Genomic DNA, 17,660 nt, shown 5'->3' with positions numbered 1-17,660 from the left:
TGATATCCTCTGATGCTCCTTTTGGTCTGGGAAGTGTAAAAGACCCACTCCAATGAAAATGATGTTTTTGGGGTTTTTAACGTGTAATATGGTACTGATGATGGAGGACATTTAAAAAGAAAATCAAGCAAAGAAATTGCATTTCTGAGTATTTCTTTAGTCAAAACTTTGTGAATCAAAAAATGCTGTTTGAAAAAGAGTGTTTCTGTGATGTAAAAAAATACACGGGGGGGGCAAGAAACTCCCTGCTCTCCTCCATTATGAAGCGTGTGCCTACAGGTAAATAGATCCATGTACATCTTTGTTTTCTTCATTTAACCCTTGTGCTATCTTAGATGACCCCACCCTTACATTGAGGTGTTCTCCCTACCATGACAAAGGTGGATAAAGGTGGAAAGATTTCATGTAATCCATGGACACCAGTGAAGATCACAAATCATTGAAGAAAAAAGGTTCAGAGCACTGTCTAGTGGGTCTAGATGACCCAACTCCCAATGTTAAAGTGCCTAGGATAGTACAAAGGTTATGCTGGATTCTGGATCCAAACTGTACAGATGGATGTCTCCAATATTCCTTGCCGTTGGGTTGGGGGTATGAAGGGCTGTAAGCTAGCAGAAGAGTGTGTAAACAGAGCTATGTGGGGGTGAAGGGGTTGCTCCCCACCAACAGTCTCGGCTCCAACTCAGAGGGATATTTCTAAAGTATTACTGCTGCTCTCCAGAAACTATGTCCTGGGAAACAGGACCGTTTTTTTCAATTTTGTATAAAAACTGATTCATCATAATTAAAAGTCCACTGGGAATGCTTTAAAAATAGACCAAAAAATGATTGGAGTGGGTCTTTAAAGTTGACCTGGAGACCAAACAAGAATTCTGATCCTCTCGAGAGTTTGAGCGCAGACAGAGATGAAGAGAGAGGTCTGACCAAACCTGGATCAAATCAGGACCAGGGCCAGACGCTTCACCAGAGCCTGCTGTCTCAAACATTTCAACATACCTTCAATGAAGGCGCAGTTTGTCTCCAGCAACGTGCGCACCAGCAGGAAGACGTGGTACGGAGAGAAACAGACGAGGAAGATGAGGATGGTGCTGCTGACCAACTGTCTGATCCTGACCTTCTGATCCGGCTGAGTTCCCACACTCTGGCCCACCGCGCGCAGCACGCACAGGTAACTGACCTGCACAGTGGAAAACGCATGGGTTACCTGGCTGAGGCCAATCCACCCCCATATCTATGAAACGTTTAGTTTTTTAGATTTACACAATCTGAAGAGGAGTTTGTTTATTTTTACAAGAACATGATTGTTTAAATTCATCCTGACATCTCCATGAAAAAATAAATACACGATTAATTGAAAGAAAAAAGAAGGTTTCTATGAACAATGTTGAGGTTTATCTGTTTGTTTTTTTACTTTAACCAGAGGCATTGCAGATCAAGAACAGAAAATTAAAGCAAACAGAATCAACAAAATAAACGGGGTAAAGTGAATACAGTCAAAGTTTCATAAACCCAAAAGACCCAGAGGTCCAAACAGAACTGAATCCCAAAAAAAACAAAACAAGGAGGACATTTTCCGCTCAAATCAAGTAAACACTTTCAGGAAAAGCAGAGAAAAATCAGCTCTGTTTCCTGGAGAGCGACTTTCTAAAGCAGATTTAATCACAGAGTTGGATAATAGCTTCTTCTCACCAGCAGGATGGCCAGCGGGAACATGAACCCCACGCTGAAGCGGTAGTAGTTGATGGGGTGCTCCCAGTGTTCCATGGGGTAATGCTCAAAGCACACCAATTGGTTGGTTTTGTCTCTGCTCAGCACTTTTTTCTGAAAGAAAACCACACCCAGAGCTAACTCCTTCAACCAGACGGTGGCGCTGAAGAGCCATGCTGCCTTCATGGAGCGCAGATAGGTAAACCTGGAGATGGAGACCAGAAAAAGTACAAAGGTCATCCAGGAAGATGATTCTAAAGTGAAGACATCATCCATAGAAGATGGAGATTTAAACAGGAAGTTTGACCAAACACCTGCTGCACGAGTACCTTAAAGGATGCACCACAGCCAGGTACCGATCCAGACTGATGCAGCAGAGGAAGCCAACGCTGATGTAGATGTTCTCATAGAGCAGGAAACCACACAGGTTACACAACCACTCCCTGTGATGCCAGTCATCCCCCTGAGGAGCACCAGACCCACCTTCAAACACTTGAACACGACGTGGCTGCCAAAGATTCCCCGGTGAGACAGCAGGGGGGTATTCCAGAAAGCATGTTTAAACTAGCCTGACTTTAAGCCTGAACTCTGGCTGAAGTCCGCCTGAACTTGCTTACTCTGGGTATGTCGGTTCCAAAAGACCGGATATGAGTTGGCGTAATTACGCTCGACTTGGTAACCCTGGGTTAATGCACGTGCATGTCAAGTACATAAAGACATTCTCAATAGATCGCCAATTTATGGAGTCACCATGAAAAACGCGTGGAGAAAAAAAGAAAGAAAGCGCTATACTTCAGTGAGACGGAGTCTGAGGTTTTAATGAGGGCGTATGAAGATTATAAGACCATCAAAAAAGTAACACGGCTGCATCATCAGCAAAAGAAAGAGTTTCTGCTTGTAGAAAAAGAGCAGACAAAGTAAACGCAAGAGTTTCTGATCTTATTTCTATTTTCCTTGTGACGCATATATATATATAACTTATCCAATTTTGCCACCTTAAATGAATTACTTCTATTGGTAACAAATAATTGAATTAAATTTAATCACCTAATTTCTTACATCTATAAAACTCAATAATTGTTTATACAACTCAAATTTATCTATTTATCTAACTAAATGTCATATTACTCCAATTCAATTAATATTTTTCCTCCCTCATATGTCTAAGTATGAGCCGGCCCGGCAGATATGCTCATTTTTATAACAATAAAAAGGACGGGGGGAAAAATGGATGCTGCGCACAGATTCATTAAAGACTTTTCCGTCATTGTCATTACAGTAATACATAGAAGGGGTGCGATATAATCTCATCATCCTCTCCTCCACTCTTACTCACGGTGCAGAGACGTAAGCACAGTAGGACAAAATAACTCAGCAAAACATGGCAATACACAGTAAAACAGCTAAACAACTAAACACATTTGGTCAAAAAGCCATTATAAGATTATAAGACCATCAAAAAAGTAACACGGCTGCATCATCAGTAAAAGAAAGAGTTTCTGCTTGTAGAAAAAGAGCAGACAAAGTAAACGCACGAGTTTCTGATCTTATTTTCCTTGTGACACATATATATATATATAAGTTATCCAACTTAAATGAATTGATTCAGTTGGTAACAAGTAATTGAGTTAAATGTATTCAACCTAATTTCTTATGTCTATCTAACTCAATTATAAATGTTTTTCCATCTTAATTTATTGTACTTCTTGAACTCTCATATGTCTAAATTTGAGCCTGCAGATATTCTCATTTTTATAACAATAAAATGAATGAAACAAAATGGATTCATAACCTGTAGTCTGTTGTTACTTCTCTGACGTTAAAACCACACCAATGCACAGTGGGGTGGTTTATAAACTCATCATCCTCTCCCTCCCTCTCACAAGAATTAAACATAACTGGATAAAAGAACTAGACAAAACACAGTAAAACAGCTAAACAACTAAACACATTTGGTCAAAAAGCCACACTTAAACCCAAATCCATCCAGACAGGAAAAGGGAATGGTTTCCCACAATCCCTTGCGGTGCCGATCTAACAGCAGCACCAAAGTTACACCTACTTAATTGAATTAATTTGAATGAAAGTAAAATGTCTGAAAACTACGTATTATTTTTAAGCTGACTTAACAAAAATTGATTTATCTTAACTAAAGCAAATAATTAAGTTAGATCAAAGTAAAAAACTTTATCTTTCCAACATCCATTTGTGGTCTTATCACCCTCTCATGGTGGAAAAAGTATTATCTGAGCTTCTTCATCCACTAAATCATCTTCAAATGGACACGCCATGCTGCTTCACCTCTCTGTAAACAAACTAACCTTCAACTAAACCTGCTCCCGACCAGGTTATGTTCAGAGCATGAGTTGCCATGGTAACTTGACATACCCTCAAACAAACCTCTGTTTTAGGAACCGAAAGCTGAGGTTATCAACTTCCTTAGCCTCAAACTTACTGGGGTAACTAGCATAACCCGCTTTCTGGAATACCCCCCAGGGCAGGCAGGTACGTTACCCGGAAGAAGTACTCCAACCACAGAGGCAGAGAGAATAGGTACAGCAGATCGGACACGGTGAGGTTTATCAAGTAAACCCCCAACTCGTTCTTTTGCTTCAGCTGTTGAGCTCCGTGGTACAGCGAGTACAGGTTCGAGGGCACGCCAACCTGCAACGAGACACTTGACTGAACAATCCCTCAGGGTTGTAACCAAATGTGCACATTCTACCCCTGAGTCCAGGAGGTCAACCCCAAAACAGAAGGTTTCAGGCAAATCTGAAGAACATTTAGTTCCTCATCTGCTTCTTCACTTTTAAATTCTTTCGGGAGAGTGCTGCTTGGTCTTTGATGGTTGATACTCTTGAGGTTTGTTCTCACTGTAGTGGCACACGGTGGCATCGGTTTCAAGGTTGTTACAACTGGGGTGGTAGTGGGGATAAGCTCCCACTCCCTATAAAATCTCCCAATGGTGTGCGTCTCATATAGCCTCTGACAACCCAGTCCTGGAGGGGTATTCCAGAAAACCAAGATTAAACTATCCTGACTTTAATCCTGAACTCTGGCTGAAATCCGCCTGAACTTGCTTACTCTGGGTATGTCGGTTGCAAAAGACCGGATATGAGTTAGCGTAATTACGCTTGACTTGGTAACCCTGGGTTAATGCTCGTGCGCAGCAGGTACATAAAGACTCATCATCCTCTTCCTCATGCTGCAGAAAGAATTAAACATAACTGGACAAATAACTCGGCAAAACACAGTAAAACAGCTAAACAACTAAACACATTTGGTCAAAAGCCACACTTAAACCCAAATCTGTCCAGACAGGAAAAGGGAATGATATCCCACAATCCCTTGCGGTGCCGATCTAACAGCAGCACCAAAGTTACACCTACTTAATTGAATTAATTTGAATGAATGTAAAATGTCTGAAAACTATGTATTATTTTTAAGCTGACTTAACTAAAATATTAATTTATCTTAACTAAAGCAAATAATTAAGTTAGATCAAAGTAAAAAAGTTTATTTTTCCAACATCCATATGTGGTCTTATCACCCTCTCATGGTGGAAAAAGTATTATCTGAGCTTCTTCATCCACTAAATCATCTTCAAATGGACACGCCATGCTGCTTCACCTCTCTGTAAACAAACTAACCTTCAACTAAACCTGCTCCAGACCAGGTTATGTTCAGAGCATGAGTTACTATGGCAACTTGACATACCCTGAAAACTACCTCTGTTTCTGGAACCGAAAGCTGAGGTTATCAACTTCCTTAGCCTCAAACTTACCGTGGGAGCTAACATAACCTGCTTTCTGGAATACCCCCCAGTTCTTTACACTTTTATTTTGACACATCAGACACTGAACATCACACCCATGTCTTCATCCTCCCCCCTCTCCACACTTATTGTGCAAAAAAAAAAACAGAATGAAATAACGTAAAACAGCCACACGAAAAGGAATTAGGCAGAAGAAAAACCCGTGCTCAACCCAATTTTGACCAAAGCAGGCAATGGGCATTATTTCCCACAATTCCTTGCTCCAACACAGCAGACCCAACATGGACGTGACCACAGCCCTCTGCTGCAAGACACTTGCGTCTACATCTCTTTGAGGTAGTCTTTGGAACAAAGTCGAAAAATTCAAGAGGGGGGCGCAACTCACCAGTGGCTGGGTGAATCACACTAACAGGTGATTGGGAGTCTTTTTCTATCTAACACTCGCAGGGGAGGGGTGGTGGGTGTAGACCATTTTTTATGAATGGATGGTTTTTTGGAGGATTTCTACTGTGGGTGTTGCACAAAATTAGGGAAATGCCAAATATTTTTGTAATCCCACTGATGAGTTCTATGATTTAGTTTTTAATGTTTTATAAGACCTAAACATATTAATCACAATAAGTTTTTTTTTAGATCCTCTCCCTCTGATGTTTCACAAAGACACACACAGGACGTTACACACCCAGAAATTATTGCTAAAAATGATGCAGGAGTCCAGGTCCAAAAAATGATAAAAGAGCAAAGAAAACAGAATAATTTGATTTGTAATTTCTTATTAATATTTCCAGGCTTCATTTGTTTTGTTCTGCAGCATCTTCATATTTGTATAATTTTGACAGAATATATTTTTATGGAGAGCAAAATATTAGACATTATTTAAGGTTTAACTTGAGTTATTCTGGATTAATCATCCTGTTTTTATTCATATTTATGTTCAAAAAGTTCAGTATTAAAGGTTTAAAAAAAACCTTTCGGCCCAAAACCTAAAGCGTGTTTTTAATTTAGGCCCCCTGTGCGACTTAGTTTGACCCCCATGTAATACGAGTTTATGAAATTCATGCGTTTTTGTGTAAAATGGCTAAATAGAAGATAGGGAACAAAAAAGGATGTCGTCAAATTGAATGTGTGCGGGAGGGGGGGTCTGGTGGGGTTACTCGCCCAGGGAGTAAGTTAGTGTAGAGCCGCCATAGGTTGAATAAACTGTCATAGGATGCCACTCGTGCAGCAAGTCTAGTGGTGAAATTTCCTTGCGTCTAAATACCCCACAGTCAACTGTCAGCTCTATCAGAACAAAATGGAAGAGTTTGGAAACAACAGCAGCTCAGCCACCAAGTGGTAGACATCGTAAACTGACGGAGAGGGGTCAGAGGATGCTGAAGCGTAAGTCTGCAGCAGAGAGAAAGTTTTCCTGCAGCTGCCGGCTCTGCTGCACATTCTCACTGCCGACTAACAGCTGGGCTGGAAATCGTATCAAACTCACCAGCAGCACCAGGATGTACACAAAGGAGAAGACATTCTGGTGGATATCATGCTTGATGGTGCAGTTGATCAACTCTTCCTCAGACATGTTTGAGTCCATCGTTTACTACTTCATCCTCCAAAAGGAACCATAGCATAGCTGGCTCACAGGCACCCACACGTCCTGATGTTTGCTGCCGTTGACTTCATCTAGCTGAGGATGCATCCACCCTCATTGTGCTCTGTTTGGTCCTGTGAACACAGGAGAGTTCATTATAGTTCACTGTGAACAAGTCAGCAGAGTCACAGCAGTTTATAACAGACAGTAATACAGATTTATATGTGTGCGTAACATCTATATACATATATACGTTTCTCTGCACAAAGAAAACGGCCCACGTAAAATGGCTGCTTCCATGGTTTAAAAGGTTTTAATCCAATTATAATTTCAAAGTTAACAAAGCTGGAAAAATCTAAGCATAAACAAAACTTTTCCATTTACAAATGTTCTATACTCTTCCAGAAACTATGGTGGGTTTCACCTCTGAACAGTGAGCTGATTGAAGTGAACCACTGAGGGTACTTTGTCCAAATCAAGAATTAGACATGTTAGCATGGGACGGGGCATCAATCAAACTGTTTAATTCAGATGAGAGGAGACACAAGACGGGAGAAGTGAAATCACTTCACTATAAATATGAGTTTAAGGAGCTAACATACAGTAAAATGTCTTGGAATAAAAGTCTGGAATAATATTTAGTCTTTAAACTGTTAAAGATTAAAATCTTATTTTAAATAACAACTTCTCAGTTAAAGAGATACCTCATTTGTATTTACAGGACACCTCATAATTTAGCTTTCTGTGTTGTACAGGCTTAAAATGATTAGTTTTGTTATTTTTGACTGTGTGGTTTGACAGTCTGGCTCACAACTAACCCTGTTTTATTTAACCCATGTTAACCTTTTTTTTTATTAACCCTTGTGCTATCTTAGATGACCCCCCCTTCCATTGACGTGTTCTCCCTACCATGACAAAGGTGGATAAAGGTGGAAAGATTTCATGTAATCCATGGACACCAGTGAAGATCACAAATCATTGAAGAAAAAAGGTTCAGAGCACTGTCTAGTGGGTCTAGATGACCCCACCTCCAATGTTAGTGCCTAGGATAGCACAAGGGTTACAAATGTTTACTAAAGTGTTCATTAATACAGTGTTTTTCAACCAGTGTGCCGCGGCACACTAGTGTGCCGTGGGAGATGGTCAAGTGTGCCGTGTGAAATTGTCCTCATTAACTGATCTAAAAACATTTCCCATCTCCAGGATTTCAGCTCTGTGTTCATCCAAACAGGCCCTGATAAAACACTGAGGAGTTAGGAATATAAAAGATCGTAAAATACTTTTTCTTTGCGTTTATTTTATTTTATTAACCCTTGTGCTATCTTAGATGACCCCACCCTTACATTGATGTGTTCTCCCTACCATGACAAAGGTGGATAAAGGTGGAAAGATTACATGTAATCCATGGACACCAGTGAGGTTGACAAATCATTGAAAAAAAGCATCAGAGGGCTGTCTAGTGGGTCTAGATGACCCAACTCCCAATGGTAAAGTGCCTAGGATAGCACAAGGGTTAAAGACATTTTGATAAGAATGACGTTACCGCGATTCAGCTGCAGCTTCGGCTGTATTTTGGAAAAGTCCCGCCCCTTCACTGTCTCCACCAATCATTCTTGGGGGGCTTAATCACATGTCATCAGTCTGACCAATCAGAAGTGGTTAAAGTCTTCCCTTCCTTGTCCCGATTTAGCTCGTAAAGTCGCTCAGTTCTAACAAAAATACCAGCTAAAGCTCGTCTTTAGCGCTGTAGCTTTCCACAGAATCCGGTGTCAGACCTTGGAACAAGTGAACAAAACAATGAGGCTCCAAAAACCGATCTCCGGCCGTTTTATGCACTACATCTCCCATGATGCATTGGGTTGTGAGAGTGACAGCGCACAAGGAGATCTGTCGTTAAACGTCTTGAAACCAACGAACACACTTCAAACAGTTTTTAAACCTTCTAACTTAACTTTTATTACATCTTTTAGAAAAAAACAGCTGCAGTTTCCAGCTGTAACAATTATCTCAAAAATGCATGTGAGATTGTGGAGGGGCTGTAGATCAATACAGACTATGAGTTTCTCCTTTTTTTTTTTTTTTCTTTTTAATTTTTGGATGCTGGTGTGCCGCGGGATTTTTTTAAGGTTAAAGTGTGCCGTGGCTCAGAAAAGGCTGAAAAACACTGCATTAATATATCAGAAATACATGAATGTGAGTTTGGTCTTTTATGAGGAAATATTTGTCCTTTTAACACACAAAGTCAAAAAAGTAATACTATTACTAGGTTTTACTAAAACTCACTGGAAAAAATTTTTTTTCAATACTTCTGAAAAAAGTTGGAGCAAAAAAAAAACAAGAATGACAGGAGTTTCAAATAAAGTAGTGTTTAGGGGGAAACTCAGAGGGCGATGGAAAAAGAAAGTCTTTAGACCAGGGGGCTGTGACCTTTCACAATAAAAGAGCCATTCGGTCCAGTTTCTTACTGACCTAAACAAGAGCTGCAAATTCCCACCTCACTGTGGGTGGAAAAAAAAAACTTTATTTATGTTTATGTGGTGTTCCTCTCCTCTTACTATTGAATATTAACATGACAACATCGTTGTAAAATCTTTTTTTTCATCTTTGAATGCAAAAGCAGAAATTTGCTTGTGAACAGGAACTAGACTGTTCAGTACATCAGAATATGTGCTTTACATGAATCATTTTGCTCAGTTATCTTGTTTAAATTTTAATGAAAAAAAACAACTTTTCGAAAACAAACCAGGCAAAATTACAAGCCCGGTATTTATTTATTTTGTTAGCATTTTTCATTAAAGCCAAAATGCCTCAATGAAGGGATAAAAGAGCAGCATGTGGCTCCAGAGTCTCAGGTTACGCACTACTGCTTTAGACTTAAACCTTTGAAAATCAAATATTTTTTCAATTGTTAAAAAGCAGTTTTTTTCTGAGCAGTGAGTCACCCTTTATGTTGTTTTAGTTGGGCTGTTTTTCCCAGGTTTTCAGACTGTGGTGAGTTGGAGGTTTCGTTCAGAGATGGAAACATGCTCAGTTACAGGATGAAGAGGGTTTTTCTTGTTTTTCTTTCTCTCTTAGTAAAGTTGTAAGAAGGTTTAACATTCCATATTAAAACTGTAGTGTTGTATAAATCAAGCATTAAAAATGTAGAAAAAAAATTCCTTTAAAAAAGAAAAGAAAAGAAAATTCACCCAACGTGTAAGTTAAATACAGAACTAAAAAAAAGAACAATTCAAATTTGACTTAAGACTGTGGCGGCGGGTGAAAACAATGAGGAAGTGATGGTCGTCTAATGATAATGTGTTAAGACAGCATAAAGTGTCAAATTTCCTCATTAGTTAATGTTGAGCTGTCAGAGTTCCCAAAGAAACAAGTGATCCAAACTCACCCTTCACTTCCCCTGGTGTTAAAAGAAACAGACTCTCACTGCAGCACTTCAAATACTTTTATCTTAGGATATCTTAGGACAATTGACGTGCAACTTCCTCAACACATCAGCATTTCCTCTTGACGCAACTGCAAACTAAGGAAACTTTTTTCTTTTACATGCGTCACTTAAAAAAATGTGTGAAAGTCTACGTAACATAATCAGTTACAGTCTAAATACTTTACTAGAATAATTGCATTTTCTTCAAAAACACGTGTGTGAATGCTGACAGATGTTGAAGTACAATTTAGCACTGATGCTAAATTCAAAAATTCTGTAGTAAATTTGTGCAAGGTTGGTGCCACATTAATTAAAGTTTAAGATAGTCAAAACAAGTGTGAAAAACAAAAAAACATGAAAAACTTTGCATAAAGCTGACGTCTTTGTAAAAGCTGTGGTAAGAAAAACCCCAAAAACCCCAGAAAAATGATAAACAGTGTTGAAGATGTGCTACAAAAACTGCTTAAAAAGCCACTGCTGCCTCGGTCCTGTCAGTGCCCAACCAGAGCTGTCGCTGGGGCAGCACTTAGGTGCGGGGGCCTGGGCTTGTCCCTGAGGCCAACTATTTCTTGGCTCCTCTCTCTATTTGGGAGGGGGTGTTGGGCCTGGGGCGGATGGCTCTTGTTGCGATGGAGCCCCTGGGGCTGGGGGACGGGTAGTTCTCCAATCGGGGGTCTGTCTGCCAGCTGTACCCGACTTACCCCCCTTCCTCATACAGCCACTTATCAGGGCGATGGGGGGTGGGGACTCTTGAAGTAAAGACTGGTAAATTCTGAATGAAAACTGACGCTAGCTTACCGCTGGCTAACCGCTAGCTACAGTTACATCACAAAAAAGTAAACTCTCTGTTTACGTTACATTGTGTGGACATGCAGCCAGCCAGTGTAATCACAGCCTGGGCTCAGGTGATTTGACATTTCCACCAATCTGGGTCTCCTGGTATACAGTCAATGGGCGACGCATTGACTGTGCAATGGATGTGAGCAATAATAGCAGGACCACTGAAGCTGCGCTTACACCAAACGCGATTCGCGCGTCACATTACTGTTGGCCACCTCTTCTTCGCCACGCTGTGAATTTGCTGCTCGACACTTTTCCTAATCTGTTCATAAGCTTGACACCACAGCCACATGTGGGAAGAGCTACCACCACATGTTTAAAGCCTGATCGCTACATGCAGAGGGGTCTGTGTATATCTCATTCGCAATGCATGGAAGATAAAAGAGAATGTTTAGAGATCAGAACTAGTTTTTTAATCACATCTCATGTTTGGGTTCATGTGATCATTCAGAGACTCTCCCGAAACACTCCTGCTGCAGGAGCCGCATCTGAGTGACAACCAGCGTCCGTGGTGTTTCTGTGTCTCTGTGTCCCGCAATAAAACGAGAGGGGAAAAAGAAAAACAAGAATAAAATTAGAAAACCTTTTTTATTGTCAGGAGACCTGAACAGGCTGCCGCGAGCCAGCCTCCAGGTGTCAGAACAGCTAATCCTACGAGCTGATCGAGTCACTGAACATTTCATGTGTCCAAAGATGAGTCCCTGATTGCTAGATGGGATGCGGCGACCACACCAAAGTTCAGATATTTCAACTCTGGCCGCGCCGCACCGCCCGGCCAAATCGCTGAGATCGTGTCTGTACCATTGACTTAACATTGAAAGTGGGCGCCCCTGACACAAGAATCGTGTTTAGTGTGAAGGCAGCAATAAAGTTAAGCTGCCTTCACAACTACCGGGTTCAAGAACCTTTATTCACGGTTTCAAGGACACATTTAGCTGGTGGTGTTAATATTGGACACACACAAAGCGGCAGGGTATGGGATTCTTCTTCTTTTGTTTTTTTACTGTTTACTAGAGCTCGTCTGCTAACTACAGTGTGATATAAGTTGATTTGAAAAGTCAAAGTTGTGCAAATCCTCCAAATCTTGCTCCAGGATTTTTGTTTTCACAGCTTTGTTCCTATAAATGTTCATCTTTGGTTTCAATCCAGCTAGGTACAAAACAAAATTATTAATTTGTCCTCCATGATTCTGTTGATAAAGGTCAGTACTTCTGTGTTTTGAAAAGGATGCCTATACAAGTCACTATCAAATTCAGGTCCGGGTTGGTCACTGCTGTCATTGCTGTGATTAAGAGTGAAGAAGTTCAACCTTTTGAACTTTCAATGAACCCCCGATTTGTACATAGAGTATACTCGGAACACTTGAAAAAACGTACAGATCCTTTAAGGCTTATGCAGGCACCTTATGGGAAGTCATAAAAATGGAACGTACCATTGTCGTAAATGTTGTACGTGTATTGTGAGTTATTCGTAAGGATAATTCAAGTTGCTTGCACTTATGATGCACACGTCATGATGTCGTATGGAATCTTTATATCACACAATGGACCATCGTAAAGTGAATCTTTGGCGCAATTTCAATAAGGAAGAATTTCATCTTCTTCAAGTATGCTGGGTTGTTGATTAATCACTCTACATGTCACTCATGAGCCAAAAGCTTAGACATTTTGCCAGCCCACCTCCACCCTGTTTTCCTCCTGGCTCTTCAATTCGGCATGGTCTGGCCTGAACCACCATCAGCGTCTGGTCTCTGAGGTCTCTTCACTTTGTCTAAGGTCATCACAAACATGCAAGATGTATCCGGCCCTGAGCCCAGCTGCTAAAGACTACTGACTATTCATGCTACACTATTAAATCTTTCAATCACACATTCAAAATCTCTCCTTATTGAATAGGCTCCTTTCTGACCACGAACAAAGGCTGCATGCACAGGGTGTGCGGTATTACTTAAGAGCCCGCAGGATGTCCACACAAACTACAGTACACTCAGATTGTCTACTTTCCTAAACTCTAACAGTCAGGATGCACCCAAAGAGTCTGTGCCTATCACTTAAACAGCACTAATGGGCTTCTTTTGCAGTGTGCAGGATTTAGAGAGGTTCAAAAATCTGTACAATGTGGCTGTGTCTCACCTGCTTCACCCTTGCATGTTGTATAAGTGTACACTATGACTTGTTGCCCGCAGTATACCCATAAATGGTAAATGGTGTTTACTTATATAGTGCTTTTCTACCTTCTTCAAGGCCCAAAGTGCTTTACAGTCACAGTCCCATTCACCCATACATTCACACACCGGTGGCGACTCTGCTGCTGAACACTGGGGGCCAACCTCCCACCAGAGACAAGATGGGGTTCAGTGTCTTGCCCAAGGACACCTTGACTCATGGGCGGGAATTGAGCCTGTAATATTATGACCATGGCTCAACCGTCCTACCGCTGCACCACGGCCGCCCCATAGAAAAAAAATGTGCATGAACATTTTTGCTCTATGGGCTCACCAATTGGTCTATGATCTCAAACTTTTGTGTGGGCCACCTGCATGTCCCTGTGACTGAAGGCCTAACGTCAACATCATATTAGTCTGTGTGAAAAGTTGAGTCTGGTTTCGTGGGTTCTGCCATAAGAACTTATCTGTGTTCAGATCCATGTTTGCTCTTGCCTTATTCTCGTCTCCCGTTTTTCATCAGGACGTCCCGCTCATCCACACCTGGCACAGACCTCTTTGACCTGGGCTACGTCTAAGCCGGCATGACTCCATTTCACTGTACGGAGCACCCCAAAGCAATTTCAAACTCCAACCTTCAGTGCCATGTCCACCTCACTAACATGGTCAGCTTATTACTTTAGTATCCCACAAGAAAGCTAAAACTGCTCTATCATCCAGCCATAAAGTTATAAAGTCCTTTAAGTAAGACCGTTGAAGAACTGAAGGAAAACACAAAAAAGCAACTTAACCCTTGTGCTATCTTAGATGACCCCCCCTTCCATTGAGGTGTTCTCCCTACCATGACAAAGATGTATAAAGGTGGAAAGATTTCATGTAATCCATTTTGAGATTTGACAGAAAGCAAACCTGCATGTGTTGTTCAGACTGAGTATTGAGAACCTCTTTTTGAGGACCTCTGGTCACATTTCTGCACACCCCGCCTTCCTTTTCCTCAGCCCATAAGCCTGTTTTTGTAAATAAGCGCCTTAATTTTGACTCTCGTGTGACTCAGCAACGGAATTTTTCAAAGAAAAATGGAGCTACTTTTTCTGCTGCAAAAAAGAGGCGGCGGTCACAAAAGTCTGCTCCAGTAAACTCTGAGTGCATTCCTTTGCTCTGCAGCAGGAACTGTAATAATATGGTCTAAAAGTAGTCAAAGCAGAGAAAGCAGCCTCTGTCTTCCATCCTCTGTCAGATAACTGCAGGAGGAGACACAGAAAACTATTTACAATCTAACACAAGATGTGAGCAGTTGTTTGCCCATCGAAACTTCACCTGACAAAGTTTTTCTGAGCTCGGAAAGATTATTGAGAAAATGTAGATTTCTGAGGACCGCTTAGACACATCAAACTGCTAATCCACTACAAGTTATGAGACAGACAGACAGACAGACAGACAGACAGACAGACAGACAGACAGACAGATGTTTCTTTGTGAACCATTCCATTGTAGATTTTGCTTTATGTTTTGGATCATTGTCTAGTTGGAAGACAAATCTCCATCAGAGTCTCAGGTCTTTGCAGACTCCATCAGGAATGGTCCTGTATTTGGCTCCATCCATCTTCCCATCTTATCCAACCATCCTCTCTGTCCCTGCTGAAGAAAAGCTGGCCCAAACCATGATGCTGCCACCACCATGTTTGACAGTGGGGATGGTGTGTTCGGGCCGATGAGCTGTGTTGTTTATGCCAAACAGAACATTTTGCATTGTTGCTAAAAAGTTTTCATCTGACCAGAGCTCCTTCTTCCACATGTTTGGTGTGTCTCGTGGCAAACTGTAAATGACACTTTTTATGGATTTCTTTAAGAAATGGCTTTCTTCTTGCCACTCTTCCCTAAAGGCCAGATTTGTGCAGTATATGACTGATTGCTGTCCTATGGACAGACTCTCCACCTCAGCTGCAGATCTCTGCAGTTCATCCAGAGTGATCATGGGTCTCTTGGCGGCATCTCTAATCAGTCTTCTCCTAGTTTGAGCTGAAAGTTTAGCCCAGGGGTGTCAAACTCATTTTCACTAAGGGCCACATCAGCATAGCGGCTGTCCTCAAAGGGCCGGATTTAACTTTTACATTCAACTAAATGTAATGAAAAATAAATGTAACTACTCCTTAATGTAAAATAACTGATTATTTATTTATTGTAACATTTTAAACTGATAATTATTGCAGCATAGAAAACATATGTTTGCTTGTTACTCTAGCATAAATCCTTTTACATTTTGTCCACTTATTAAAACCCATGATCAAACTGTCCAAGTGAATAAAGAAAAATGACATAAAATTAGCTGGAAAGAACATGTATTACATGTGTAACATTTTACAAAAAATGTTGTATCCAATGCCTTGCATACAACTGATGGTTTGGTGACAATTTCTCTGCATCCACACAAACATTGTGCAAACATTGAACAATTACAACTGCAGCAACACATAAGTGTTATCAACTAAAGAAAATTTTTATTTTAAGAAATTAAAAACTTTGATGCTCTCGTGGGCCAACTAAAATAACATGGAGGGGCACATTTGGACCCCGGGCCTTAAGTTTGACACATGTGGTTTAGACGGACAGCCGGGTCTTTGTAGATTTTCAGTGGTCTGATGCTCCTTCTATTTCAATATTATCACTTGCACAGTGCTCCTTGGGGTGTTTAAAGCTTGGGAAATATTTTTGTGTCCAAATCCAGCTTTAAAATTCTCCAGAACAGCATCTCAGACCTGCCTGATGTGTTCCTTGTTCTTCATGATGCTCTCTGTGCTTTAAATGGACCTCTGAGACGATCACAGAGCAGATGCATTTATACAGAGACTTGATTACATCCAGGTGGATCCTCTTTATCCTCGTTAGTCATTTAGGTCAACATTGGATCATTCAGAGATCCTCACTGAACATCTGGAGAGAGTTTGCTGCACTGAAAGTTAAGGGCTGAATAATTTTGCACGCCCAATTTTTCAGTTTTTTATCTGTAAAACAAGTTTGAAATATCCAATAAATTTTCTTCCACTTCATGATTGTGTCCCACCTTTTGTTAATTCTTCACAACAAATTACAGTTTTATATCTTTATGTTTGAAGCCTGAAATGTGACAAAAGGTTGAAAAGTTCAAGGGGGCTGAAGACTTTCGCTAGGTAGCAGTAAAATGCAATAATAACAATAATAATAACACTAAGATACAATAAATAACACAAAGAAGTTTCCAGTGTCTCTGAGATGCTGTAGAGTCTAATAGCTGGTGGGAGGCAAGATCTGTGAAAGCTCTTTCCTGCAGCGATGTTTTTTCCGTCTCTGACTGAAGTGAGTCAACTTCCTGAGTTTATGAGATGTCCATCAATTTCACACCTTGATACGAAAATACAATACACTATGTTTTCTTGATGTTTTGAGTCTCCTGGTTTGGTGGTGAACTATATGCTTGTCATTGAAAGTTCTTTTTATGAAGAGTCAGACTACAGACAGTCAGACTCCCAGGAGCCACTGCAGAGCTGCTATAAGCAGGAGGGAGCTGCAGAAAAAACATTTAGGTGTTTCAGTAGAAACACGTCTCCTCGGGAAACCCGACTTGCACTTGTAGATCCATCTGATAATGAAACGCCTAAAAAATGGTGTTCCCCTGAAGTCCATGAGTCTTTACCAACAGCATATATTTAGTCTGTCTGAAAATAAGACAAAAATTCGCCAGATTTGCAATCTTTGTCTTTTGTCCAAGCAAATCTTTCACCTCCAACTAGCCCTTCATCCTCTTCATTAACGTCAACCACACTTGTGTCCTCCTTCCGTCCTGCTTCCCTGCATTTATCTCCAAAACATCTAGCGTGATCTGTTCCTCTGATGGATTCATTCCTGATCCTCTCCACAATGGTCACTTTTAAAGAGAACCTCAACATCTTTGTCTCCGCTACCTCCAGCTCTGTTCTTTATATGTGTTTCCCAACTATATCTAGGTAATTGTTTTAATTGTATACGCTTTTTACATTTTATTATTTCAGTATCAACAGCACAGCTTGTAAGAAACTCAGTGAAAGGCTGTAGGAAGTATTTCCACGTGTCAATCAACAGCACAAACAGGATTGATTCCATCTTTCATGTGAGAAAAAAGTTGTTTTTCACGAACGTAAAACATAACAGAATGAGAATA

General features: G+C 40.7%; 1 protein-coding gene across 2 annotated transcripts in view; it reads right to left on the bottom strand.

Moving 5' to 3' along the window:
- gpr68 (G protein-coupled receptor 68) overlaps positions 1-17,660 on the bottom strand; it is a 36,005-nt gene that overhangs the window by 744 nt on the left and 17,601 nt on the right. The window contains exons 2-6 of one of the 2 annotated variants that reach the window (XM_011492432.4): positions 6,963-7,192; positions 4,222-4,371; positions 2,037-2,170; positions 1,690-1,912; positions 997-1,177 (exon numbers count right to left, since the gene is read on the bottom strand). In XM_011492432.4, coding sequence (XP_011490734.1) covers positions 997-1,177; positions 1,690-1,912; positions 2,037-2,170; positions 4,222-4,371; positions 6,963-7,061 — 787 coding nt within the window. In that variant the 5' untranslated portion in view covers positions 7,062-7,192. The remainder of the gene's footprint in view (positions 1-996; positions 1,178-1,689; positions 1,913-2,036; positions 2,171-4,221; positions 4,372-6,962; positions 7,193-17,660) is intronic. The other variant, XM_078940672.1, reaches the window with a different exon arrangement.

The sequence above is a fragment of the Oryzias latipes genome, chromosome 22, assembly GCF_053564925.1.
Source record: "Oryzias latipes strain Hd-rR chromosome 22, Olatipes_Hd-rR_3.1".
Taxonomy (NCBI): domain Eukaryota; kingdom Metazoa; phylum Chordata; class Actinopteri; order Beloniformes; family Adrianichthyidae; genus Oryzias; species Oryzias latipes.
The sequence above is the reverse complement of the archived record's forward strand: the minus strand, read 5'-3'. Positions and strand labels throughout refer to the sequence as shown.